This window comes from Camellia sinensis, chromosome 3 (assembly GCF_055761805.1).
Source record: "Camellia sinensis isolate YWXY chromosome 3, ASM5576180v1, whole genome shotgun sequence".
Taxonomy (NCBI): Eukaryota; Viridiplantae; Streptophyta; class Magnoliopsida; order Ericales; family Theaceae; genus Camellia; species Camellia sinensis.
In genome coordinates this window covers 121,261,337-121,289,220 of record NC_138963.1, presented here as the reverse complement: position 1 = coordinate 121,289,220, position 27,884 = coordinate 121,261,337, and the positions used below count along the sequence as shown (strand labels likewise).

At 34.9% G+C, this 27,884-nt stretch overlaps 1 protein-coding gene across 1 annotated transcript; it reads right to left on the bottom strand.

The window, feature by feature from the left end:
* Positions 1-464: 464 nt before the first annotated feature.
* Positions 465-20,582, bottom strand: LOC114312673 (uncharacterized). The gene is made up of 6 exons (XM_028258952.2): positions 20,462-20,582; positions 16,605-16,892; positions 15,462-15,596; positions 12,899-12,955; positions 2,212-2,346; positions 465-777 (listed from the first exon to the last, which is right to left on the bottom strand). The coding sequence occupies exons 2-6, from the start codon at positions 16,887-16,889 to the stop codon at positions 712-714; spliced, it is 678 nt and encodes a 225-aa protein (XP_028114753.1). The 5' UTR covers positions 16,890-16,892; positions 20,462-20,582; the 3' UTR covers positions 465-711.
* Between the last annotated feature and the right edge of the window lie 7,302 nt (positions 20,583-27,884).

The window sequence follows — 27,884 nt, the reverse complement described above, 5'->3', positions numbered from 1 at the left end:
CCCAAATCCCCCAACCAAACACAACATTAAGAAAATCATAGTGGCCAACTAGGCTAAGCCTAATTAGTTAATTTTAGATTGTTTATGATAATATCATTTTTTTTCTTTTTCTTTTTTTGAAAACATTTAAATTCATTGATTAAAAAAATAATTTTCCAAAATAGGACAAATAATTGGATATATCCAATCACTCCTAAATTATCAAGTAGAAAGAAACTAGGGAATGAAGAATTTGAATTCAAAATATTTATATTAAGGTTGAATGATATTTTAAAGCATAGAGAATCCTCTTTTGTCTTGTTGTAATCTTCTTTTAAGACTAATGTATTACTATTTATGAATGTTACAAACAAATTTGAGATTTTGGATGGTTAAAATTTACCTAACAGACACAATTTTATTTACTAATATATGGTTTAATACCGGTAAGGTAAAAAAATGGTAATGTCTAATAAGGTTTTAAATTTGTTATATCACTAGAATCAGTTTTGTAGATTTCTAATGAAGGATAAGCATATGTATATCTATCACATTATTCATATATACATGTATAATTAACAAGAAAAATTAGGGAAATGCAAAACAACAAGATTTCATCAGGATTTTATCCAGAGTGTATCAAAATAGAATCCACACCTTGAACAGTGAACCAGCGGAGAAAGGATGTGCCTCCTCTTTAAATATGGTTCTGGCTTTGTCCAAACAAACAATCTATTTGTAAATCCATTCATTTGCACGGCCTCCAGACTCATCCATGTCGATAAAAATGCTTACAGCCTGCACAAATATTAAGAACAAATAATCATACTGCATAATTAGTAATGATTCAATAAGCCTAATTACAGATTCCTTATGAAGGAGGGGTATGTGAATCCACTTTTGTCATTCAATGTTCCATTATGTGCTCATATGTTCTGTCAAATTATTGGCCAATGATGTTTTACGAAAAATCAACATAAATTATAGAATTTTTGTAAACACCAGATTTCCAAATAGGATGAAAGCAAAGAATATAAAAATAACGACACAGCCAGAAACATCAGTTCAGCTAATACTACACACAAGTATGGTAAGATTTCTTATCATTTCACCATTACAAGGGTATTATGGGATTTCTTATTTCCATTCAAAGCTTCCATGAGTTTTATAACGAGAGTTTAATTTGTCATTAGGGGTTTTAGTTTGCCCAAGAATTTTAATAAATTTATGCCCTCCCTGACAAAAGGCTGTGAGTTAAACAAGACAGTATGATCTACCATCATCACATATATTATCATACTTGGTGGCCTCAGAGGCTGCAGTCTCCAGCTATTGCTAGTCCCACAAAGTTCACTCCCATAGGATACCTAAGTTTTGTGGTTCCAACAGAGGTGGTAAATTACACAAACTTAAATATATGAAACACGAGATTACTGTATAAACAATTTATCTAGACCAGCATATTCATATAAAATAAATAAAAATGTGGCACAGAGGTCTCAGACATCCCTGGACCTTCCTATTTTTATGGTCTGAAATGAAAATCTGTAATTTTTTCCATATAAACTCCAGATGAAATTTTACTACCCTCTGTCCTTTATTTCTGAGCGACCAAAAGAATTTTCAAAGATAGCTAATTTACCAAGAATTTTTAGTAATTTGAGGAGGGCAAAAAAAAAAAAAAAAAAAAAAAAAAACACAAATGAGAAAGAAAAATTATTTCAAATGAAAATAAAATACTCATAGGGTTTAAATAAATAATAGACAATACACAAATGGTTATTTTATTCTACAAGAAAACTTTTTTGTTGCATGATAAAAAAAATTTAGAAATAGTTACCCAAGATAAATCACGAGAAACTAGGTTAGGATGGTTTGGTCATGTACAAACCTAGAAAAAAAAAAAAAAAAAAAAAAAAAGATAAGGAAGAGTGATAGGATAAGTGGACATGTTAGGTGGAGGGAAGGATCAAGGTTGACATGGGATGTGGTAATGAAAAAAAATATGAGCAAAAGAAATTGAACATTTTTATTTTGATTTTTCAAGCTACTTAGTGTCTTTGTGCTCAACATATGATTTTTTGAGCGTTCTAAGATGTGACTGATATTTTCATTTACACCACAAATAATAAATAAGGTTTTCCATCAAATTTCAGTCCCCCACTCTATTTCGCTCTTTATTTTTCCTTGTTTTCTACTATGAAGTTGCAATGTTTATATCAATTAAATTACCTTCCCTATCCGAGGTCGCTCTTTCAATTTTGCTAAGCTATTCCGAATATGTGAGACAGCTCCCCAACATTTCAAAGTGTTTGCCACATCATCAAGCCTCAGTAAATACTCTTCTTCGGTCAGTGGAAAGGATCTCTAAAAGAAAAAATAATTAACGAAATGCTTCATATGAAGTTATGAAATTAAACAATGGGGTTGCATCTGTTTCAGAAAGCATGCAACTTTAACAACTATATTAGTGCCGGAGATTTTATTTATATGTGCAAATGACAAAAAAAATTTGTGCTAGTCTTGCACAAAGTCCTACAGATATACAGATTATAAGTACAGAATTCAGGAGTTTAAAAAAAATTTAAAAAAAGCAGCCAAGACTCCAGTTTTTTGCCAATTTTAGCATTATCACTCTCAGCCAATCATTTATGCAAAATACTTTAGCTATTAGAGAGCAGCCTAAAATATGTGTTTAAGCTCTCACACCCTCCCTCACGTGCATATTATTCGCTCTCACATGTCACATGAAGAGATAGAGAATCAGAATGGGTGAAGCAAGCAGAACAGAGAGAACAATGAAAAACAGATTGGCAGAACAAATATATATGGAGAGACTTGAAACCAAACCTCCAAGAACCAAAGGTATGATCTAAAGTATAGCTTTTACAGTCATACTATAAGATGATAATAACTATAGTTTTACATAATTTGTGTCATCTATATCTCCAAACTAACAAAAAAATTCAAAACATCTAATTGCCTCATTACTACTGTGGTGAATCTGGTGATCGAAGTTCACAATACCATTTGTTATTTTGTCAAAATATAAGTAGCAATGACATTAGAATATAAACAAGATGGTGAAACAGTAACATCTTAATACACTGACTACTGAGAAAGAACTAACACCATCTGCATAATTATTGTGTTTTAATACATTCAACTGCAAATCAACCCAACATTACTTTCCATATACTAGGAATACTTGCTCTTCCACCAGGGTTTCCAACCCAAGTATTGATTGTTTCTAAATTTCTGAAGTTCACTGTAAATGACCCCACAAATGACTATAACAACCCTATGTTAAGTCACCAAAGGTCCCATAAGCTTAAGCTGCTAGGATTGTGTCCAACAATATGTATATCAAGGTATTCAATACCTTCCCTCATGTGCAACCTCGTCTTGCACATGGTGATGCAAACAGACATAGAGAGAGAGAGAGAGAGAGAGAGAGGCAAAATGGAAATGAGGAATAAATGCAAATAGAGAGACTTGACCCCAAGATCCTCCACATAAGCTCTGATACAATATGAAATCACTAATTGTCCCCAAAACTTAATCTATTAGGAAATGAGACAAACAACGTATGGCAAGCTATTCAACACCATCTACCCCGTGCATACGTTCCACTTCTAATATTTTGAAATGTGTATAATAGTCTAAAAGACTCCATTAAACCCTTCTAGGTGAGATTGCTGAAAAACCATAAGAGAGATTCTAAAGGCTCCAACCATCCCTTCTTTCCTTCTCTTTATTTCTTTCTGTCTGGTTGATTCCAGCAAGCCTCTGTATCACTCAGCAGACACATTCAGACTTCTATTGGAAGCCTGAAACCTTCAGACCTTGAAATCAAAATCCCAACCCAGAACAGCCAAAAGCCTCAGTCTATTTGATCTTTAAAACATCCTTTTACCTTAATTCTTCTTTCCAACCTTAAGCCCCAAAAATCAAAGCCCTTGCCATTGACATCTGATTGTGGGAGAAAATAAAATTCCTCACTGAAGGCTGTGTCTTACATCAACAAGCCATTCCAAACAGTGCATATGAGAGCAAGGTGAAAAAAAAATTACGCCCAATTAGTAGTACATATTAATGTGTGTTTAGGAAGGGAAAGATTGGGTACACACCTAACCTTTGGCATAGTGCACAAAGTGGTTGCCCCATGACTTGAACACATAACCTCAAGGTTATTAGGTCAAGGTTTGACCATTGAATCAATGGTCAAGGTAAAACTTTAAATTATTCCACCGACATGGACAAGGTATTGACTATTGCCACCTTCCAATCAAATCACTCATCCCTACTGGTGCACTCATGGGTCTACTTGGAACATACCTAAATGATCTTAGAAGGTGTTTCCTCATTTATCATTGCAACCAATCTTAGCAATTAATGTGGGTACCCTGATACAGTCTCTTTTTCCAAGAAGTGTTGGCAATTAAGATCTGTTCACAAATGTTCTCAAAGAACTCTATTTTTTTCTTTTTCTTTTTTTCACTTCTCTTTGATAAGAACTGATTAATGCATTAGAGAAGTACCAAAAGGGTCATAACCCTCTATACAATGTATGCCAAAAGTAAGAACAAAAACATGACCCAAAAAAAGCTTATATATGAACAGGATTATGCAAATCCCCCAAAAAACGTCTACAAAGGAATTCAAAGAGAGGAAAATCCTTTGGAAAAAAATAAATAAAAAAATAAATAAAATAAAAATCCTAGGGATGCCAGCAACGATCCTTTTATGGAAATATCAAGCTTTCATTCCCCTCAAAAGATCTACAATTCCTCTCTCTCCATCTCTCTCCACATGCACTACAAGGGGCATAAAGGTGCCACACCCCAAGCCTTCCTAAAGCTCCACCTCAGATAACCTCTATGCCAATAAGAAAATCCTTCATCAATCCCAGCATCACCTCCATACCAAAAACTGAGAATAACTCCAAACCATTGTACAACCATAACAAAAGGTGATTCACTAATTTCCCTGCACACTTGCACATACAAGAGTCCATCAAGAACTTGTCTCTCCTCAGATTGATTATCAATGATAAAAGTAGCATCCCTCACCACTATCCAGGAAAAGAAAGCTACCTCTGGTGGAGTAAGCCTTAGTGCCACACTCCTTTCCAACGAAAATTACTGTCCCCTTACCCAAGAAGCCTCATGTAAAACGAGATCTACCATTTCATGCTCCTTCCCAAATCAGAGTCTTGTCTCCACCTGAAAAGAATAAACTACAAGTACACTGAGCAGCTTTCCACTGACTCCACCTCCTACTCAAGACTCCAGTAGAGCCCTCCACCCACACTCCTTGCTATAGATCCTAATACCCCTCCACAAAAACTTCTCTACCACGGTATTTCTGAAAAGGTTGGGAAACACTTCCCTCAAAGGCTTGTGCCCACACCAAGAATCAAGCCAAAGTGTAGCTTAACGACCATTACCCACATTAATATATGTGAAGTTATGAAAATCATCCCACACATTTGTACTCCTCTTCCAAACCCCCATCCCATCCCATAAGACCCTTTAACAGGCCCAGTAGACCACTCCCCCCATAACACACCCATAGTTCCCCACCACCATCCTTCTCCAAAGATTCCTCAAGAGAGAATCTCCACAACCATTTTCCTAGCAATGGCTGATTAAACAATACCATATCTCTAACACCCAAAACCTTTCAATCTACAAGATGATAGGCTATGAAGCACGGAAACCTCTCCGGAGGTGATGTACAGGTGTCCGACACGTGTTTGACACAGACATGCACAGGACACACTCCAAACACGTGTCAGACATGCTAGAGAGTCAGAGACGCTGGGACACTTGGGACACGCTGAGGACCTTTTTTTCTCAAGACTTGGCCTAATAACCTTGAGGTTATGGGTTCAACTCTGAGGACCACCACTTTGTGCATTATGTCAAAGGTTAGGTGTGTACTCACTCTTTCCCCTCCCAAACACACATTAATGTGTACTAATTGGGCTTCTTTTTTTTTTAAGTTTTTTTACTAAAATAGCATACCTAAAGTTGATAAATTTGATAAAATTACACTGACTAACTATTAAATATTTAAAAATATGACATATAATAAATATAAGAAATTATATATTTTGTACATATTCCCAACGTGTTGTGTCCTACATTTTTAAAAAAAATGTGTGTCTGCGTGTCCGTATAGTGTCACGTGTCCGTGTCCGTGTCCGTGCTTCTTAGATGATAGTACTGCTCTTCCTCCATACTTGAGACACATTTAGGTTTTGTATGTTTGAGACCTAAAAAGAACACTTGGAATTAAGATTTTCCTTGAAATTTGTTAAAACCTATCACCTACTTCACCCACTAAACCTAACCCATTACACCACTACCACCTCACCTACTCCACTAAACCTAACCCACTACACCACTACCACCTCACCTACTCCACTAAACCTAACCCACTACACCACTACCACCTCAACTTTACCTACTCCATCTACCACCTACTACCACCTACTCTTCTATATATAGGAATCATTGTAACATTCAATATATCTATCAATAATACAATCAATATCTATACAATTCTCTATTTCTCTTTATACATTAAATTTTTCTACATGGTATCAGAGCAGGTTTAGAACCTAGTATTTTCGCTTCCCCGGCGGGCGGCAACCTCACCTTAGCCGCCCGCCGGACCTCAACCTATTCCGCTGTCATCTCTATCAATACATTTAGCTTCCAGTTCGCCGCCACCAGAGGCGACTTCTCTACATACAAAGATCAACCACCTTCTCAACCTTTTAGTTCTACTACTGTGACCCTCTCTATGATGGTTTTGGTGTCTCTGCAATGTGGGCTGTTCTTACTATTGTTGTTGTCTTTGACTTCTCTGTGGGTGCAACACTTGGAAGGGGTGTAAATAGGGGTTTTGCAACACTGCTTGCTGGTACTCTTGGCGTTGGAGCTCATCGAATTACTAGTTTTTCTGGAGAAATATGTGAGCCCATACCACTTGGGCTTTTTCGTCTTCATACTAGCTGCAGTAGTGACATTCATAAGATTTTTTCCAAGAATGAAAGCAAGATACGATTATGGGCTGCTGATATTTATATTAACATTCTGTTTAATATCAGTATCTGGTTATAGAGATGATGAGGTGTTAGAGATGGCCCACAGGAGGCTATCCACCATACTCATCGGTGGTGCCAACGCTGTGATTGTGTGTGTATGCATTTGTCCATATGTGGTGCTGGTGTTGTCAAGGGCTTCCAGCCATCTATCTATCAGGCAAATAATGGTGGGGCCAATTTTGTGGCACATGGTTAGAACCTTTTCAGAGGACTACAATGATTTGAATGTTGAGCCTTCGTTTGGAGAGACCAATCTCGACTTTGAAGGCAGAGAGAGGAGCACTAAGGAAAGCACACCCATTCTTCTTTTATTTATTTAATCACACTCACCAAGTTTGTTTCACTCTCATTATCACATCCATACACACCGGTATCATATTGTCTTCAACTTTCTTTTATTTATCATTTTAAAATACACCCTTATCATGTTGTTCCCCACCTTCTTTACTTTATATATATATATCTATCTCTTTTTATTATATTCTATTACTCAAACTCTCCTCCATTTGATTTTAAAATCACTTATTTTTTATTTATTTTTTCCAAATCACTTTTCCTCCTTTTTACATACCCCCACTTTATTTTTGAAACAATCACCCTGATATTTTTCATATAATCCATCTATACATATTTTTTTTATCTACTTTCTTTCTCCCTTGTTTTCTTTCATTTTATTTTTATTTTTTCAACACAACACTCCCAAAAAAAAAAAAAAAAAAAAAAAAAAAAACATTTTACAAACTTGTCATTTCTTCATGCCGGGGATCAACCCCGATCAGCATTTTACACCAAAAAAAAAAAACAAAAAAAAAAACACACAAAACAACCACATCCACAGGCGGGATTTTGCTTCTCTACTCTGCTGCGGGTCGCTTTTTCTTGCCTCCGTCCTGGGCGGCCCTTGCCGGTGCTGCCTCTGTGTTTCCCGCACCCACTCCACTGGGCACGATCACTACTCCCTGCTCCTCCACTGCAGCATATGGCGGACCTCCAAATCGGAACATAACGGTGGCCTTCCGCTTCAGTTCCTTATTTTCCGCCTTTAGCACACTTATCTCTGCTCGCGCATCCTTATACATGCGTTGGAGCAGAGCCAGTTGGGCGTTTAACTGCTGCACCTCATTTGTCCTTCTCTGCAGCCGGTGCGACAAGTTTGTGACCGCAGTCATGGTTTCCACACATGACTTCAAAGTATACTGATTCGCCTCAATATCTGATTGCGCTGCCATTCTTTGCTCCACAGACCGCATAGGAAAGGTCAACGGAGCAAACTCAGGGGCGTTTGGTTGAGGTTCAAGGGCAACCGCACCGGTTATCTCTCTTGTGGACTCGTTGAGGTCGGGAAAGAGAGTAAGCAGACCACGGGAAGAAGAGGCCATGTTCTGGGTAGCTGGACGGGAAGAAGAGGCCATGTTTTTGGGTTGCTAAGTGTTTCAGAGAAGCAGCGATTACCGATTGGTACTGTCAGACAAGGTTGGTTACAGAGTGTTTCAAGATTTGCAGCTCTTCGAGACAAGCTCTCTGAGAATGCAGAGGTTTCAACTGGTTTGTTATGCTTCCAAGCCTCAGCCTCCGCTTCGGTTTATAAAGACCCTGACGAAGAGGCTGACACGCGTTCTGTCGGTCACGTGCATCGCCGCGTGTCTGGCGCGCCTTTTGATGGCTCGCCGCTCGATGATTTCTGTCGGGCACATCTTTTGATAAAGTGGGCGCGCCTTTTGAGGGCGCGACTTTTGCGGGCTCGATATATATATCTACATGTATATCTTTTTGGGCAGCCTATATACACACTCATACAGTGTCTTCTACACCGGTCCGACATGACCCCATAAACTGTCTTCTACATCGGTCCGACATGACCCCGTAAACAGTCTTCTACAGCGGTCCGACATGACCCCATAAACTGTCTTCTACATGGGTCCGACAAGACTCTGTAAACTGTCCTGACATTGATTCCGGTTAGCTCCTTCAGGGGTCCGACAAGACTCTGTAAACTGTCCCGACATTGATTCCGGTTAGCTCCTTCAAGGGTCCGACAAGACTCTGTAAACTGTCCCGACATTGATTCCGGTTAGTTTCTACAAGGGTCCAGCAAGACTCCGTAAACTGTCACAACAACTGTCACAACATTGTCTGCTACAACGGTCCGACATGACCCCATAAACTGTCTTCTACATCGGTCTGACACCGCCATCCAGTGTCCTCTACACCGTTATGACACCACCATACAGTGTCCTCTACAACGTTATGACACCCCCATACAGTGTCCTCTACAACGTTATGACACCACCATACAGTGTCTTCACCATCGGTCTGACACGACCATACAGTGTCTCCTATCCTCTTTTATTTTTATGTATTTTCTTGTTTTGTTACTCTCTCCAAACTCAAGTTGGTTAGTTCCTATCCCCCTTGAGTTTGCGGGGGGCTGTTAAAACCTATCACCTACTTCACCCACTAAACCTAACCCATTACACCACTACCACCTCACCTACTCCACTAAACCTAACCCACTACACCACTACCACCTCACCTACTCCACTACTTCACCCACTAAACCTAACCCATTACACCACTACCACCTCACCTACTCCACTAAACCTAACCCACTACACCACTACCACCTCACCTACTCCACTAAACCTAACCCACTACACCACTACCACCTCCACTTTACCTACTCCATCTACCACCTACTACCACCTACTCTTCTATATATAGGAATCATTGTAACATTCAATATATCTATCAATAATACAATCAATATCTATACAATTCTCTATTTCTCTTTATACATTAAATTTTTCTACAAAATTGAACATAACCTCCGATGAGCATGTGCTTTTATGATCGCAACTTTTTAAACACTTGAGTTTTTTGTATAAGACCACCACCACTAAAAACTAAACTTCCAAAGCTTCCAATTGGGCACAAATTTTGCCCAAATCTGGGTCTCGATGAATGAAATATGCCCATTTGAAGTCCACACGCTGAATCTGTCTCAAGTCAGAGGCAGTGGGCGTTAGCGCCCATCAAACCCATTGAGAGGGCCCACCTCCGGTTATGTTCATTGTGTTTTGAGAGATAAATAAAATCATATATAAGGCCCTTAAGCCCTAATACACCTTAAACCAATTTAAGAACAATTAAAGTTCATTAAGGGAAGAATCATTCCATTCCACTGTGATTGAACTTGTGTATCAATGTACTTGTTTAAAATACTTGCTTAAGAAAACTTAAGGTGTTTTAAGAGTTCAAAGGACCTAAGGGGAGTAATGTTATACCTGGAGCAATACCTTATACTTGGTTTCATTAAATGCAAACTACCTATGTTATGCTTCAAATGCTTATATTATGCTTTAAAATGTCATTCGATCTTTATGCAATGAAAACCTACGGATATGTATTTTGTTTTGAAATGATTATATATTTTGAATCTATTAGTGTCATCCATGGTTAGTCCTAGATTCTAGGAGATAATAAGTTTGCTAGTAGTGCCATAACCGAGATATCTCACCCTCGCTGCAAAAAAGTGGCTTATATGTTTCGGTTTTGGTAGTTCGCTTGGATATCCCTCTGTATTAGTTCTGTTGTGATGGCCTCATATCATTACATCATTATAGAGATTCTGGGAGGTCATCATATGACTTTTTGTTTAACTATATGATACACATCATACAGTTTTCCCCTGGCAAAGAACATTATATGTATCTTTATAAAATCTCTAAGGAATCTAGTTTAGAATATGAAGTCTATTTTATATATAAACTTTGATTTATAAAAGGGCTCTGTTTTGGTACATGTATATGATGATATCCATATAGATTCTATTGTAAACTTGGTATGCTATTATCGCTGAGCATTGGCTCACACCATTCCATCTTAAGAGTTTTCAGGTGATGGGAGTTTAGAAAAGATGTCAAGCGTTTATATGTATTTATGTACATAGCTAAGGAGATCATTTCATTGATCTAGAAAGTAGAAACCAAGATGGAAGACATTGTGCATGCTATGATGTATATATGTATGGCCGATGGGTCCTTTAAATTGATTATCATGTCATATGTATTGAGGTCTTTGAATTATGGCCACTTATGTACAAAATCTACACCCATTTTGTATACAGCATATAAACGACATTTAGATTTAAGCATTTGCTCTGATGGGTTTATGGTATCACTACAATTACACAAGTTTTATTCCAACATGCTTTCGGTTTGTCCTTCAAATTGATTATGTATTTATGTCTTTGAATTATAGCCAATTATGTACAAAATGTACACCCACTTTGTAATACATGAATGATATTCTGACTTAAGTACTTGCTCTAATGGGTTTATGGTATCACTAGGATTACGCAGGTTCTATTACAGCATGCTTTCGCTAAAGAGAAATTTTCAAATGAATCATATATTTCCAAATGCACATTTCACTTGATATAAGTACGCCTTTGGTAGCTCATGGCTATCCACTGGTCAAATCCCTTATCCAATGAGGATGCAGTTTGCGTCATGAGTGTCACACATAATGCCTCCAATTCAGTATTGAGCAAGCTTTAAATCACTTCCAGTAACTACTGTAGCTCTTTGGTATTGTATGATGAAATTTTAGTAGTACGTGTGATGCCTACAGGATTATAGGGGAACAATAGAGTTTGGGTAAATTATGCAAATGGTCTCTGTAGTTTACATGATGTGCCAATTTGGTCCCTATTTTTTTAATTTGCTCAATTTTGCTCCTTAATTTAACAAATTGTGTCATTTTAGTCCAATAAATAACGGTTGTTAAGTTTGGTGGATGGAAAGTCTACATAATGTGTCAATTTGGTCTCTATAATTTACACAATGTGTCAATTTGGTTCGTGTTATTTTAATTTGCTCGATTTTGAGAGGGACCAAATTGACACATAATTTGACTTTCCGTCCACCAAACTTAACAACCATTACTTATTGGACCAAAATGACACAATCCGTTAAATTAAGGAACAAAATCGAGCAAATTAAAACAACAGGGACTAAATTAACACATCGTGTAAACTATAGGGACTATTTGTATAATTTACCCATAGAGTTTCTTCTTCTTCTTCTTCTTCTTCTTCTTCTTCTTCCATTTTTTTTTTTTTTTTTTTTTCCTTCTAATTTTTTACTCTTTCAAGTCATTAAGCCATAACCAAACCTTATTATGCCTCTACCAATATCCAAACTTCATTTAACAAACCTAAATAATCTAAAACTAGCCAGGATGCTGTTAACAGAACCCAGAACAGCCCTAAAATTTGTTTACCTTGCTTCTTTAAACTTCCAAATCCTAATTCCTTTGTTACATCCATTATAAACCCTAAAACCCTACAGGCCTAAAATCCCATCAATAATGTTGTCCTACATCAAAAAAATAGTGAAGATAGCAAATAATTTAAATTCAATTCAATACTGCTCTAAACTTCCAAATCCTAATTCCTTTGTTACATCCATTATAAACCCTAAAACCCTACAGGCCTAAAATCCCATCAATAATGTTGTCCTACATCAAAAAAATAGTGAAGATAGCAAATAATTTAAATTCAATTCAATACTGCTCTAAGAGAAACAGAACTATGATAATTAACAGATTGATAACAGTAATTTGATCCAAAATAAAATATCTTGTACCATGAGATAATAGATCACTGACTGCAGCATAACCGTGATATGAAGCTTTCAATTTTTCATCAAAATGTTCATCATATTCAGCATATTTCGGAAATTTTATATAAATCGAACACTTTATCTATAACCACAAGTTTCTGGACAAAAATTTGCTCACCTGCTCCATGTACTTCCACATGACATTCAAAGCGAGGAGATTTCTTCCCATGAATTCCTAAATAAAAAAATGTACATAAAATATGCGAAATGGAAAAACATGGTCTCAAAATGACTTCAGGGGATCAGAATAATAAACAGAAGATGACAAAGCAAAAAATCGAGTCACATTGACATCAACTAAGCCACAATTGACACATTAATCAATATGTAACTCTGAAAAACTTTAAACAACATTCAAGAACCTCCAAACGACAGAAGTTCCGGCATTTCACCAGAACATTTTACAAAGAGAGAATGGTGCATAGTAGTGAAGCTTTTGACGATAGAATATGAAGGATAAAAATGATTTTGTTCCCAGAAAAAAGCTTCCTAAACCAATCCAAAACCATTAAATAAGTGAAATCATTCATGATGTTGTCTTCCTAAACCATTAAATAAGTAAAATCATTCGTGATGTTCCCCAGACCCTATTATTCAAACTGGCTTTGAGAATTGACAAAACTGTGTAATCAATTGTCAGTTGTAACAATTTGTGTCATTATAAAAATCTAACCATTTGATCAAAATCAATCAAAACAATAGATAATATCAATACGTAGAATATTTATACACTTTTCTTGGTTGTTTGAAACTTATACATTTGGCTGCAAGCTCTCATGTATTGGTGGGTAGCTAAAATGATGATGTTTTTAACAAGAACAAAATTATTCATTTGGTTATAGCAAGGGCTACACTGAATTAAATTATCAGCATTTTGATTTTCGCTAGAATATTGTTGATAGACTGCTTTAATGATCAACCTGATATGTATTTAAAATATTTCAGAATGGATTCATAATCTTGCCAAATGTAGAACTTGAGATTTAAGAACATACGAAGTGGTAAAAGCATATAAAAAAAAAAAAATTAAACTGCATGCTTCTGTAGACAATTATAATTTTCATAGCTGAAGCTTCAGAATGATGAATGAGTTCCTCTCTCCCCCACACTTTCTCTGCCTAGTTTTGAGAATGATAGGTGCAATAGTCCATGTTAGCCAGTGGTTACTCCCCACAATCAGTTCACTTTCTTTCAGGTTCAGTTTCTGCTCCCAGATTGAACAAGGGATGGCAATTGGAACCCGGCCTGACGGGGACCTGACCACCCGTCCCCGATAAGAGCAATTTTTTCCCGAAAAATACCCCCGACGAGCCGGGGATGGTATTTGAAATTAAAACCCCGATCAATTTCGGACCGGGGACGGAGATCACTTTCACAGCCCCGGACCCGGCCCGTCCCCGTCTCCGTCCCCGTTTCTCCCTGAAATAAAATTACCATAATACCCCTCCATCCATTTATATATATAACCCCCCCTCTATTATATTTATACCCTCTGATCTCTCTCTCTCTCTCTCTCTCTCCGCAATCGGCACCTCCTCCTCCAGACCACTACCGCCTCCTCCTCCTCTTCCTCCTCCTCCTCCTCCTCCTTCTCCTCCGTCGCCTCTCGCGGCCTCCTCCTCCGTTGGCTCTTCCTCCGCCAGGCCACCACCAAACCTTCATACTCCGTCGCCTCTCGTCTCCTCCTCCCTCTGCCATAGTAGATCTGAGAAGATCCCGCCACCGCCACCATCGATTTCCCCCCTCCTACGCCAGATCTGTGTCTATTTCTTTTCTTTTTTTTTTTTAATGATGTTGCCGTTGATGATGTTGTTGATGATAATAATGTTGTTGTTGATGATGATGTTGTCGATGATGATTTATTCTTGAGAGAGAAAGCTAAACAGAAAGAGAGAGAGTTACGGGGATTTTCTGGGGTCGGGGAAGCCCAATCCCTGTTAGGGGGCGGGGGCAGGGGCAGGGGCGGGGGCGGGGGCGGGGGCGGTGATGGGTTTCCCGCCGGTGATCGGGGCCGGGGACGGGGACAGGAAATTTTGTAGCTTCGGGGATCAGGGACAAGGAGTGTGATCCCTGACCCTGCCCCAGCCCATTGCCATTCCTAGATTGAACTTGAATCAATTAATGTGGTCAATCCTTATCTGCAAATGTTTTGAGGCTGAATTTGGAGACAATAGATTAACCGCTTCACAATCTCCAGAGCTAAACTGGCAAAGAATTAAATCACCAGAGAGGACTATCTATCACATGGCCCATACCTTGATTTGATTTTGCTATGCCAAAATCCTTTTTGCCACTAGCAATTTTTTAAAAGAAGTTTAATTGGGTTTCCTTTATTTTTCTCTCTATAATTTATCTTAAATTGTGTCTGACAGTAGGGTTAGAATTTTAATTCAATCTCTTCTGTTAATGGTGTTAGCATAAGGTTTGAAATCGGGTAGCTTTTATATTTGGAGTAAAGTGATAATGAGTCATAGACTCATAGTTAGGCAGGCATGATTTAATTAACTCTAAAATAAAAATTAGTCCATTTCTTGACATCCTAAATTGACATGACTCTTCTGAAAAGTTAAATAAAACAGTGGGATATTATATGTCCATGGAAATACAAAATAAAGACAGTATAGCTGTATTAAGTCATCATAACTCCAGCATTACGATGCAGTACACATGTAAAGGCATACCTTCTTTATTAGTTGAACATCATAGGATCTCCCATACTTGTCCCTAATAAGAGTTGCCAGGTCTATCCCACTAAAGGCAGAGTCATCTGCACCAACAATTCTTTCAAGATTTTCTCTAAGCATTTCACTGTTCACCTGAAAAATGTGAAGTCAGGATGCTTAATCAAGTCAAAAGCAGTGAATGTGGATGCACAAGGTGCACATGAATTTAATAAAGTATTCCACTTATCACTATGAAGAGAAATGCTTACAGCTATAGAGCAAAAAGCATATAGATACATATATATGTGTGTGTGTGTGTGTGTGTGTGTGCATTCCTTACAAATTTACAATGTCATAGAAATGCAAAAGATAACAACGTGCAAAAACTGAAGCACAACTGATTTGAAAACGCATCTTTACAAGGCCTTCAGCATGACTTTACTGACGTCACAAACATATGGTATATTAAGAAAGGGAAAAGGGAAACAAAATCCCCTAATTAGCTAACATGGACTTCATTCATTGACGCAAGTTGTCAAATTAACATTTCCAGCTGAAAGTGGGCCTAAATTTTACATTAGCAATAAATGCAAAATTATATAGAATAAACATTAGTAATAAGGGCCAAAAGAAATTAACAAATGCCATGATCACAAACAAAAACTAGACCTAGCGCATTCATTAGAGCACTCAAAATGCTTCCCCACCCCTTGGATGGAACATAGCAAATTACAGTGCAATTATCTAACCATTTCTAAAGAGTACTTTTAAAAAAAACAAAAATTCAAACAATAGCTGGACGGTGGCAAGCAGTTAAGACTTAAGAGAGAGCCCAAACAACAGATGATTACAAAATCAAGATGCTTGAGAGAAAGAGGGAGGATGAAAAAAACTGAAATTGGCTGAAATTTTGGATTTACAACAGAATAACAAATAATAATAGCAGCATCAAAAAATAAATAACAACAGCAAGTTTTGTGTTGTGACCCATCTTTTTGTCAACTTTGAGATGCAATGCTTGATTCACATGGGCATATTTTGACAAACCCACAGAAAAACTGCAAGGATGAGCCGCATTCCACTAAAATCCAAGTTTTCCTTACAAAATCATTCTAATTTAACTTGAAAAGTGACAACTCAGAAACAGAGAACTCAACTTACATCTTCAGTTTCATCTTCGGAGGACCCATCCTTACCAATCCCCTCAGATGAGTCAGCTGAGTCGGCCCCATCATCCATTGTACTTGAGAAAATAGGCTGATATTTCCTTGTACTTCGCTTACAACTAGTTGCAAGGTACTGACATTGAGGAAAATTTGATTCCTTGAAACAAAAATCCTGATTATAATATCCAAAACACGGAACCTTACTAAATCTCCCCTTGAAAGGATGCTCTCGAACTCCTGGTGACCAGGTGCAAGGGTGACTTCCAAGGACACTCATCATATCCTAATCCTGCATGGTACCATGTCATTACACCAGAAAACAGTAACAACTTAATTGAGTTGGTAAAGTTTTAAGAGATTAATATAACAACTGGCAAACTTCACAAGCAGAGAACTAGAAAATGTGCCCTTAGATTTTATGATAATCCTGCAATACCAATTGAGTGCACCTAGGACATGTACTGTGTTTCACCCAAATTTTTCAATCATTGCAGCTGCAATGAAAGAGCATATTCTAAGTCTCAGATGAAGGCCCATTTCATTGGTATATAACTGAAATTATCCAATCAATATTCAACTACAAAGAAGTCAACTTAAAAATAACCATAGAACAAGGAGTCAGTGCTTGATTTAAGTTAGCTTAAAGCCTTAAACTAGGAGAGTCTTACGTAAGGGGTGTGTGTGGAAATCAAAATGCCAATGGTGTCATTAAGAGATTGTTCTCATGGAAAGTCATAAAACGTAATGACTGCTTAAATGCATGCAAATATGTATATGTGGCATCTGTGATGGAATCTGTTGATATCTGTGAGATGATTACCTTCCCATTGTAACTCTTGCCAGTCCTTGAGGGTGTTCCCACCATACACCCTTAGCTTTAATTTATTCTGATGTGTATGTTTCTCTCTCTCTCTCTCTCTCTCTCTCTCTCTCTCTCTCTCTCTGTGTAAAGACACTCGCCTACAAATTAGAGTGGAAAAATTCATGTGGCATACTGGTGGAAGGACTTTGGGGCTGAATTTTATTAGCTTCCGTGGTAAAAGATAGGTGAAATTTGGCTTTTGACTTGTGGTGTTTGATGTTAGGTTGGTAAGAGCAAACAGAAGGTCGAACTGATTTCTGCATACATGTACCTCAATAAATTTGTGAACGATAATTTTCCCCAACATGGGCCATGTATAGGAAAAGGAGAGGCGGGATGAAAGAGCGAGGATGTTCATTCCAAAGTAATTTGGATGTAAAAAGGAAGAGGGAATTACATACACTTCATCAATTTTTTTTAAGAATGATGGACAGGTCTTAGGTCACTTTAAAAAAAGAAAAAATGAATGGACTTGTCCATCCTCTTTTGATTAATTTTGTTAAAGAATGATGGATAGGTTACTTTCAAAATCAATAGGAGTATGGTTGTTGCTTTGCTTTCAAATGAAAGGTAGAAATGGTGGTTGCATAAGTTTTTATAATGTACTAGGGCATATTTTGTTTGTCTAGCATTACTGTTATTGTAATGGCCATAGATTGCACTTGTATTTCAGTCCCATTGTGACTTTTATTTTCATGGGTATGTGCATTGTTGAAGGTTGTTGAGAACACCAACTGCGAAGCAGTGGCCAGGAGTTAATTCTCTATGGGACTGTCATGTGTATCCCCAGTGGGAAGCACAGAACTTGGCACGTGCTGTTCCATCATTGGAACCTGATGGCGTTGATCTGTTATCAGTAACTATTTGAACTTCACTTTAACTTGTAAGCTTATAAGGGCTTTATATGTTACAAGTCCATAGATACTATTCTCTTATCGTCAAAAAGTGTTTGAAGCTTCAGAGAAAGCATTTCACATTTAATTAGCTTTTGACAACATAGTTGTAAACAAGATTAGTATCAATGCTTATATGAAACATTTGCGAGGTCCCATTATCATGACAGCTATAACTTCATTCCATCTTATGATCATATTTTTAACTTCAAAAAGTGTTTTAACTTTGGTCTAGTCTAGTAATGTTTACTTTTATTTTTCCATAAAACAATTTCATGAAAATGTTATGGCATTAGTTTATGAAGATATGCATGATGTACTCTATCCAATGTTTTGAGGTGTAAAATTTCTATGAATTGGAGAAGAACCTCCTCAAATCAATGGAAATGAAGCATGAAGTCGTATAATCAGGTCATAATTTTTAAAGAAATTAAAATAGCCATTAACAATGGATGCAGCTGGACCCGAACTAAGAAAAAGAATCAGGGCTGGGGGGGCAACGTCTCGTCTATAGTAGTTCCCCCCATCTTTGGTGATTGACCAAACAAGGGCAACATGGCAAATTTCATTGAGAGGAATCAACAATAAATAGCCAATAACAATGGAATAAAATAAAACACAAACAAGGGTTGTTTTCTTATTTTTTATCTAGGAACTTAGTGTATTGAAAATTGTTACTATAAAACTTTTGTTGCATTGCCCCCAAAAAACACAAAATGTTCCCAAGCTAATTATCATCGAAGAAAAATGCTCAAAGCTCATAAAACATACTAGTAAACAGACAACTCTAACTAGAAAAATTGAAAATTTAATTCCCCTTTCAGTAACGTATATGTTTATAGTTTTCTGAGATGAGGTTCTTTTCCGGTTCACATAAATTTTTACACCTTAAAACATTGGATAGAGTACATCATACATATAATCAATTCATAATTTAAAAGAAATTAAAAATAGCCATTAACAATGGATGCGGCTTAACCCGGACTAAGAAAAAGAATCAAGGCCAGGGGGCAACGTCTCATCTATAGTAGTTTCCCCCATCTTTGGTGATTGACGGAACAAGGGCAACATGGCAAATTTCATTGATAGGATGATTTTTTGTTTTCTTGTTTTTTTATCTTGGAACTTAGTGTATTGAAAATGTTTACTATAAAACTTTTGTTGCATTATCCCTGAAAACCACAAAATGTTCCCCAAGCTAATTCTCATCCATGTAACATAGCTTCCGAGAAAAATGATCAGCGCTCATAAAACATACTAGTAAATAGACGACTCTAAATAGAAAAATTGAAGATTTATGAGTGGTTTGAGATGTTCTAAATAAGTGCACTTTTTGACTTTTTATAAAAAGATCGATAGAAAAGTAGAGAAGAGATGTTGATTGATGTGACCCAAAAAAAATTTAAAAAATGAACTTATTTAGCTTATGACAAACAAGGCCTTAGTACCTCCCGCCGGCCATTGCTTTTAAATCAAGTTTTTAACACAAATGTTTGTACCAAACATGTTTTTGCTTTTGTTTTTAACAAAAGTAAACATAAACATATTACAGTAAACTATAAACTTTGCCAAACGGCATCTAAACATACCAAACAACCACAAGTTTACTTTCTCCTTACAATATTCCTAAAACTATAATTCACAAGCAAGCAATAAATAAATTGACGACAAATTATATTGAAAACCTAAACCTAAACCTAACAGAGAGAATATCTATCGAAATGCATTAACTTAACACCAGAGAGAGAGAGTCTGAGAGTCTGAAAACCTTTCAACTTCCAATCATTTGCAATGATTGATGAACTCTATTTCCCGTTTCATTATCCTTACTAGATACATAAGACTATGACATATACAGATACAATCTATGGACCAAATATTTATACCGAGTGAAAGAGGAATGCAAAAAGAATAAATTTGATTTGTTAATTCCAAGTAGCTAAGTGTAATTCATACCATTATCACCAACTATAGATTCTCTTCTCTACACGAAAATGATAATTTAGTCTTCAATTCGAAAACCAAAACACTAGAATTAATAATAATAATCAGTTTTCGAAAGAAAGAAGATGAATAATGAGATTATTATAGGGGTACCTGTTGTGTAAAGCGACCACCGGACCCTATCGTCAGATGAACGACGCTAACCAGTAGAGGTTTCCGTGCAATGGGCTTCGCTACGTTTTCCTCTTTCTTTTTGTTTTTAGTGTAAATTTTATGAGGGAAAAAAAAATAATATGTTTGGAATGATTTTTTAATTTTTTATGAAAATATGTGTAAAATGTAGAGAGGAAAGAGAATTTTTGAATTTTTAACATGAATTGTTAGCTTTTTTATTTTTTTAATAATTTTTTGACTTTTAAACTAAACGGGATGGCTCCCAAACGAGACCTTAGAAATTACTGAGGCTTCTATTGGAAAGTCGACTTTAGAATTTTTTTTACTATTTTAATCACAAGAAATAAAATAAATTTTTTAATTTAATAAGATAAAATATTAAATTCAATTTATAATTATTATAATCTTTTTTTTTTTTGTAAAAAAATTAAAAAAATCAAAAGCCTTCGAAATGAGATTTTTAAAAAGTTAAAAAATTAAAAAGTGAACCCCTCCCAAACTAATCTAAAATGGTGCTACGTCCCAAGGCACCACCCTCATTTTAACCTCTACACTTGAATCGTGAGAAAAAGAACAACTAGGCTGGTTTAGTTTGCATCTCAATATATAATTTTTGAGAAAAAAATTTTAAATTTTGTTTAGTTTAGATTTTTTTAAAAATATTTTTTAAATTATTTTCTCTCTCCTAGATATCAATCAATCATTTTTTTTTTCTCTTCTTTCTCTTTTCAATTACTTTTTCTCTCATACACATCTACTCAACTATAACAAAATATCTAATCATTTCAATCTCTCAATTCTAAAATTATTTTTAAAATATACAATTAAATAAATTAAAAAAAATTATAAACTCTCTCTTTAAAAAAATTTATCTTAAAATATAAACCAAGCGCACCGAATGTTCCTTAGGTATAGATTGTGAGAGTGCAGAATACGTGTCTCTACTTGCAAGGTTGATTTTCTAACTTTGCAATCTATGAGACTCATTAACGCAGAAGAAATTAATCCTTTGGTGTAGATTGTGAGACTGCAGAATACGTGTCTCTACTTACAAGGTTGTTTTTCCAACTTTGCAATCTATGCATAAGCAATTAATCTGACCTAATTGAAGAGAAATTTATTAGATTTTTTTGACTACTTATATTCTAATTAGATCATAACATATTTTTATATTTTAATAAATTCTATTATTTAAATATTTGATCTATCAAATTCTAATTCTTATATTTAGTGTATCTTATAGATAATTTTACCCTTATAAATATTTTTTAAACCCTTAGCAACTTGATGTGCACTATTTTGAACTACTTTGTACTTTTTATATTTTAAACTTTAAAAATAAATAATTTCTATTATATATTTTTTATGAAATTTATATTTTTAAAACTTAATTAACGAGATTATCAAACAAGATCTCACTTGAATATGCAATTTTATAAAATAAAAATAAATAAATAAATTTGACAGCATAAATGTTCACATTGACAGGGTAAATGTTCCATGATTATCAAATAATATTTTCACCTACTTATGTTTCACTTAGTTCAAGTTATTTTCTTATGTTCCAATAAGTTTTATGGGCAACATAGTTATCAAAATACTCCTAATAATAATAGGTTGAAGCGCGCATTAATGTTCACATTAACAGTGTAAATGTTCTATGATGTGAACATTCACAGTCTCAAATTTATTTAATGTGAATGTTCACGTCACCAAGTTGCTAAGGATTCAAACAATATTTGTAAGGATAAAATTGTTCATAAAATATCTTATATTTTTTTTAATTAAAAGAAAATTTCATTAAGGATAGCCAAATTTATAGAAGGGTCTATCAAACAAATAAACATTACACCGAACAAAGTAAAAATATTACAAGAAGCACAAAGGCGAAAACTATGAAACTATCCAGACGCATAATAGTACTCGTATTCGTACTTGAAGTAAAGCTAATCATAAGAATTTGGCATTAGAGCATGTTTGATATAAATCATAGGTTACAACCATAGAGTTGGTAAGCTATAACCACGACACCGATGGACTCCAAGAACACAACCAAAAACCTAAGAAAACAAAGCAAAAACAAGAAAAATGACTCTACCTCAAACTCAAAAAGGGGCAAATCCATGGAGGCAGGCCAAATCTGTGGCAGATCTAGTGGCGGAATGTTGGTGACAACTTTGGCATGAGTTGGCGGAGGGGGGAACAAGGCAGATTTGGCATCAGTAAGAAGGAGAGGGAAGAAAACCAACAAAAGCTTCTACTAAGAGGGAAAGAACACTCATGGCTTATTGAACCAAAAAAGCAGAAAGCAAAAGAGAAGGAAGGAATGAGGAGAGAGGTGGCCGGAGGTTGGAGCCCCCCTTCCTTTCCGAGCGGCATTCCGAGCAAAACCCCAAGAAAAAAATGTAGATAAAGATAGGGCTGTTCAAAAATCCGTTCAAACCGGTAATCCGGACCGAACCAGACCGAATTATACGGTTTGGTTCGGTTCTATTAAGAATTGGTTCGGTTACGGATTAAGAAATATAAGAACCGTAAAAACGGTTCGGTTAATGGATTTTATGAAAAAACCGCGGTTCAAACCGAACCGAACCGAATTTAAAAAAATAAAATAAAAAATATATATATAATATCAAGTTTTATTTTTATTAATTGATTTTTTATAATTTTAATGATATTAGGATGGTATATATATGTAATATTAAGTAATGCCATTATATTATTAGTTTTAATCATGAGTTAAATGTAATTAGTTTGAATAATTATTTTGCTAATATTAATAAATTATTCTTGTAAATAGAAATTTTTGGAACCGTAAACCAAACCGAAACCGAACCGTTTTTTCGGTTTGGTTCTGGTTCGGTTTTACAAGTGTAACGGTCTGGTCTGGTTCTCAAAATCACAGAACCGTTAGGATTGGTTCGGTTCTTGGATTTTCTCAGAACCGAACCAATCCGGACCGTGTACACCCCTAGATAAAGAGGCTCTCATTTAGAATTTAGTAAATCAAATATCTAAAATAATAAGATTTATTGAAATATAATAATATTTTATAAATTAATTACGATACAAATACTTAAAAGAAACTTTTTAATAAATTAAATATTAAAAGTAAGGTTTATAAAAAATATCTCCAAATAAAAAATTTGATTGATGTATTTAGCAACACTCATTCTAATTATTAAGCCCAATGTTGGTAATTTAACTTGAATTCAAGGGGTAATTCAACAAACTCGTTACCGAGGCATCCAGTGGAACCAATGCCTTCTTCTTTTGCTTTACGGGCTGACTTTCTTTTGCTTTTTTAAAATTTCTTTACAATTTTTTTTCTTCACTTTAAAATAAATAAATAAAAGGGAGTAAATATGGCGCAAATCACCAGAACATCCCTGTCTTGTTGTCGACAAATTAACTATTTAATCAAATGATGAAAAGTGCAAACCGTTCATATAAGAAGTGTTGATGTTTTTGTTAGTGCTGAGTGAGGAAAGCGAAAACTGAATCAGTTCAAATTAATCTGATAGGTTTGATTTAGTATTTTTAATTTGTGGTTTAGTTAAGGTTTAGAATATTGAGAAATCGATCTCATTGAGAAATCATTCTCTACTGATTGGTTCAGTATTAGGAGATTGGATAGGTCTAAATTAACATTGGCTAGCGTTGTAAATAGAGATATGAATCTACTTAGGGTTGGTTTGGGGTGTCCTAAAAAAGTGCACTTTTTGTCTTTTTACGAAAAGATGTGCAGAAAAGTAGAGAGGTGATGTGATGGAAAAAAGATAAAAAGATAAAAAGATGGATTATATAGGTTATGCTAAACAAGGCTTTAATTTAACTAATGAAATGACTTTTGATAAAACCGCATGGAGAAGGAGGATTTATGTAACTGACCCTATTTAATGGGACTTAACGTTTGGTTTGGCTTGGCTTAATTTGATTTTTTGGTTTCAAATTTGAACCGAACCAAATGGTATAACCTAAACCATAAATATTTATTTGCTAAATATTATATTTATTTAAGTTAATGGTGAAACGATATACACGTTTATGTTTTGAAATTTTCTGTTTTGATAAATTATGACAGATTAATGTTGAATAATGTTTACTTAATATTATGCTTTTTTATTTAATTGGTGAATATTATGAGTAATTTGTTTGACGGATGTGTTATTACTATTTTTTAATTTTATAATAGGTTGAATTTTTTTGAAAATGTTATATGATTCTTCTTGTAAACATATTATGTGAAACTGTAATTTCAAATCAAACCAAACCGTGTTTAAATAGTTTGGTTCGAATTAGTTGCATAATTTTAATTGGTCTTGATTTCATTCCAAATCAATCAAATCGGACCATACTTATCCCTAATTTTCGTAATGGCTTTGACTTTTTTCAAGCTTAAATTTAAGTTTGAAAAAAAAGTGAAAAGTTCGTAAGGTTTATTATATGAGCCATTTTGATAACCATTTATTTTGTGGAGTTTATATATATATATATATCATCTATAGTAATATTTTTATTTTATTACATTTGTATTGAAAAAAATCTATATAACAATGGAAGGGTTCATTTGAAAATGTCTTTGAAATTAATGGTTCAGATCTATCAAATTTAAAAAGCAATGGCTCAGATTTGTTTTTAAAAATATCTCTCTCACAAACTATCTTTAATAGCTTAGATTTGTCCAATTCAAAAACAATGGCTGAGATTGAAAAGGGTTTCAATGGTCTAGATTTATCAATGACTAAAATTCAATGGTTCAGATTTGCTTACCTATCTACTCTCACCAACCCACTGCACTTACCAGGTAAGACACTCTTTACATCATATGTATCAATGAACAAAGCTCTGATAAAGCTTTGAAGAAGGAAGAAAGCTCTGAAGAGGAAGAACAAAGCTCAATCGAAAGTTCTCTTCTCCACCATCACCAGGTAAGGCACTCTTCTCTCCTCACATTCTTTCTGTTTTTCCATTCATTTTTTTTACCTCTGTTTTTTTTTTTTTCATCATCCCGTCATCCACCATCACCTTCAGTTTTACCTTTGTTTTTTTACCTTCAGTTTGTTTTTTTCTGAAGCAAAAAAAAAAAAAAAAAAATCTAAAGATCAAACATCTGTGGGTCAAGATGATTTGTTTGTGTCTCTTCACTATTACAGCATATAAGATCAAAATGTGTTTCTTCACTATTACAGCATATAAGATCATTTGTTTTAGCTTTTTCCCTCTAAAATTTTAATTTGCTAAATAAGATCATTTGTTGTTTAATTTGCTAAATATTACAGCATATAAGATTTGCTATTAGTAGAGCTTATTCAGAAACCCATCACATTCTATATGTCATTTGAATCCACCCCTTTGCATCATCAGTAGTAGCAACACTTGAAACCACTCTAAATCAACACTCATTCACAGTGACTTACTTCATAAACTCATGTGGGTTCTCTCAGAAAGACTCTCTAAGAAGCAAAATCCATTGTCTCTCTTTCCCATGTTAAGAGATAGATTCATCTCTTTCTCTTCTTACATACTCCACCAACTCTCCATTTTCCTCTCTGCTTTTAGTGATCGGGATGCTGCTGCTCTTCAGGTGCAGTAGCAACTGCTGCGAGATTAAATGACATCGTTTTTAGTTGTTTTGGACCCCATCTGTGTACTACACCTCTTTCCACTTTATTTCTCATCTCTTTTACTAAACCTCTCAGAAATAAAATATCAGGTTAAATTACATTCATCTCTTTTAATGTTTGAAAGAAAAAAAAAACTACAATTTGTGTTATATTTTTTATATAATGATAATCTTTAAGTATTAAGTCATTTTTAATCAATAATTCTTGAATTGTACAAATGAAAAAAAATAATATTATCATTTCTTGTCTACTCAAATAATATATTTATTTATTTCAATGTTTAGTCACCATCTATTAAAATATAAAAATTGAAGAAATTTATGTTAGAAGAAATAGCATTTCAGTGGAACAATTACAAAATAATTGTACATAATTTTTATTTTTATTTTTTGGTGCAAGTCTCACAAAAAATAAATGCACCGAAATATTAAAAAAACAATTACACCACACGAAGGACTTGCATCCTATAAAAATAATGAGATTTTTCCGTTGTGCAAGTAAAATGAAAATTTTTCTTTATGTTATGCATTTTTAAAAAGACATTACGTAGTGTTAGTTATGCTACTTTATAATAAAAGTTATGTAGGAGTGAATTTGAATTGTGCACGTGAATTGTAAATTATGAACCATTATTTTTATGTTATAAATAGTATAGCTTAAATTTTAGGAATAACATGTGGTGAAATCTGTCCCCCCAAAAAAATGTGAAATTTTTGAGAATCATTTTGGTAAAAATACAGCTAATCATTTATTTTTGACATAATTAAACTAACGTCCATTTTAATAGGGTTAGTGCGATTGAAATTAATGTTGTAGACATTGAAATAAATAAAGATAAATACATATTTTGGAATAAAATAGGCTACAATATCATTTCTTTTACCAATAAATTATTGATTAAAAATATCTTAACTATTATGTAAATTAAATTCTTTTGAAAAAACCAATGTAATTACTTAAAAAATGTAAAAGTAATTATATTTTTTTAAAATTTGAAAGGTGGTAAGTATAACTTATTATATTTTATTTAGTTTGGCAAAGAGAGTTGAGAAAGTTGGGAGATTTTGACAAAGAAAGGAGTAATATGTACGGTAGGAATATGACGCTCAAAACAACCAAAACGACATCATTTAATCACATAGCAGTCACTGCTGCGTGTGAAGCGCAACAGGATCCCCGTTCCCCTGGTTTTAGCTCAAATTTTTTCTCAGTTTCGATTCTGCAATCTCCAGCAACTCTTCATAGGTGACACTCCTATTCTTCTCTACTCTTTCACTCTTTCTAACCTATGAAATGGGTTTCTATTTCTGTAAATATTGAAATGGGTTAAGAATATGATAGATTTTGATTTCATTGAAGTGTGTTTATGTTTCTGTATGTATTTTAGAAAATATGATAGGTTGAAAATTTAGGCTCTGTTTGGTTGCATTTTCAAATTACATTTCAACAACATCACTCGCGCTTCACGTTTGGATAGCACTTTCAAAATACAATTCTACCATATAATTCAAACTACGATTTGAAAACCCATTTGGCAGCCTATGATTCATTTCTCAACTTTCAACGTTTCAGCCTTTTTTTTCTTCCTTTCTGAAAAGCTTTCATCTCCATGTCTTTCTGAAAATTTTCGTGTGAGCTAATCTACTCATCTTCCTTTGTCTGTGTGAAAGATCAGATTGAAGATTCGTCACGGGTAGTTTTCACATAGAATTCAGACCATTTTATAAATGGTGAAAAAACAGAACAGATAGGTAACAGATAGCAAAACTGAGTGC

What these genes read in the sequence shown, in the direction of transcription:
- LOC114312673 (XM_028258952.2), bottom strand. Translation starts at nt 16,889, where the DNA reads ATGATGAGTGTCCTTGGAAGTCACCCTTGCACCTGGTCACCAGGAGTT. An exon ending in CCGAAGATGAAACTGAAGAT is followed by an intron (nt 15,597 to 16,604) that starts GTAAGTTGAGTT and finishes CACATTTTTCAG; the next exon opens with GTGAACAGTGAAATGCTTAG. An exon ending in ATGTTCAACTAATAAAGAAG is followed by an intron (nt 12,956 to 15,461) that starts GTATGCCTTTAC and finishes TTTTTTATTTAG; the next exon opens with GAATTCATGGGAAGAAATCT.